The sequence below is a fragment of the Chelonoidis abingdonii genome, chromosome 17 (assembly GCF_003597395.2).
Source record: "Chelonoidis abingdonii isolate Lonesome George chromosome 17, CheloAbing_2.0, whole genome shotgun sequence".
NCBI lineage: Eukaryota > Metazoa > Chordata > Testudines > Testudinidae > Chelonoidis > Chelonoidis abingdonii.
The window spans coordinates 40724619-40726134 of record NC_133785.1 but is presented as its reverse complement, the minus strand read 5'-3'; the positions used below and the strand labels follow the sequence as shown (position 1 = coordinate 40726134).

Below are 1516 nucleotides of genomic sequence, written 5' to 3'. Positions count from 1 at the left end.
TGGGAGAGTCTGGGGGGTAACCTGGCAGTGGAGGTGTGGGGCTGGGCCTGGCACAGTGAGGTGGGGCCGTGGGGAGAGGCAGGGCTGGGTCTGGCATTGCATTACAGGGAACGGGCTGGGGTGCCAGAGCCTGGTGTCCCAGGCCCTGGCACTGCGAAGGCCTGGGGGAAGAGGACCCAACTTGACCCTGTTCCTGAGCGTGGGTGATGGGGGCACCCGGGGGAAGCAGGGCAGTGCCCTGAGGTCGTGGGTATCTGTGGGGAGACGGAGGGGGCTGAACCCTCCCCCCGCTCATCCAACCCTTCTGTTGCTGTTCCCAGGCTGCACCTGTAACCAGCTCGGCACACTGCCCACCCACTGCACCTCTGGCACCTGCTCCTGCAACCAGCTCACGGGCAGCTGCCCCTGCCGTGGCCACGTGGTGGGCAGGAACTGCGATCAGTGCGCCCCTGGCTTCTGGAGCTTCGGTGGGGAGCAGGGCTGCAAGCCCTGCAGCTGCCACCCGGCCCACTCCCTGCAGCAGAGCTGCAACATGGTGAGTGCCCCGTGCCAGGGAGCAGGGGCTGGGTGCTGCCGGGCGTCTGTCAGGGCCTGGTGCTTGACCCCGGGTAGGCGAGCTGGGCACTGCATGGACACCTGCACTGTGGGGCCATCGGGCTGTGCAGAGCCCAGGGAGGCCTGCATCTGGGGGTGCCTGGGCTCCCTCTGCTCCACCTAAGTGTCTGCTTTGCCCCCCAGTTCACAGGGCAGTGCCCGTGCCGGCCGGGCTTCGGGGGCCGCATCTGCGCCGATTGCCAGGAGAACCACTGGGGCGAGCCAGAGCGGGAGTGCCGGAGTGAGTGTGAGCAGTGTTCGGGGCTCTGTGAGCAGAGACCTGGAGTGCAAATCCGGGGCAGAGGGGGCGGGGGGAAAGTCTGGAGTGGAATGTGGAGCGGTGAGCTGGAGAGGAGTGGGGGCGGGGGCAAGCCAGGAGGAGGGTGTCACGGACTCGCAGATCGGGCCCCTTCTTGGCCCCGTGCGGTCCGTGGGGGGTGCCTCTTTCAGTGCGACAGCCCTTCTCGGGGGTCCACTCTCTTTCGGGGTCAGGCCCCTCCTCCTCCTGGGGCCGCACTTCTCTGAGCCTTAGCACGTCTGTCTCTGCCGTGGGCCCCCCAGGGAGTCCCCTTGCTCTGGTCCCCCAGGCCTCCACCCCCGAAGGGGACGATGCCCCCTGTCCTCTAGACCGCAGTGACTCTCAGCCCATGTAACACAGGAGGGTTTAGTGAGCGTTGAACACAGCACAGGAAACTCTCAGGCCTGGCCTCCCCCAGCCCAGCACATCCCAGTCCCCCTGCAGCCAGGGGGGCTCTGCCTGCTCCCCCTCTCCAGCCCCGAGCCCCCCTGCTTCCCAGCTGGGCCTCTGATATCCCCAGGCCAAACCCGCTCTGTCCATTGTCTTCTCTCCAGGGACACAGGGTCACCTGGGCCTCCTCTCCCCTCTTCTGTCCTCAGTCCCCATCTGGCTGGAACCGGCTGG

The 1516-nt window shown here is 67.3% G+C and overlaps 1 protein-coding gene across 1 annotated transcript in view; it reads left to right on the top strand.

The window, feature by feature from the left end:
• LAMB2 (laminin subunit beta 2) overlaps window positions 1-1516 on the top strand; it is a 133804-nt gene that overhangs the window by 57443 nt on the left and 74845 nt on the right. Inside the window, 2 exon segments of the mRNA XM_075073333.1 lie at window positions 321-535; window positions 739-835. Of these exon segments, the coding sequence (XP_074929434.1) occupies window positions 321-535; window positions 739-835 (312 nt within the window).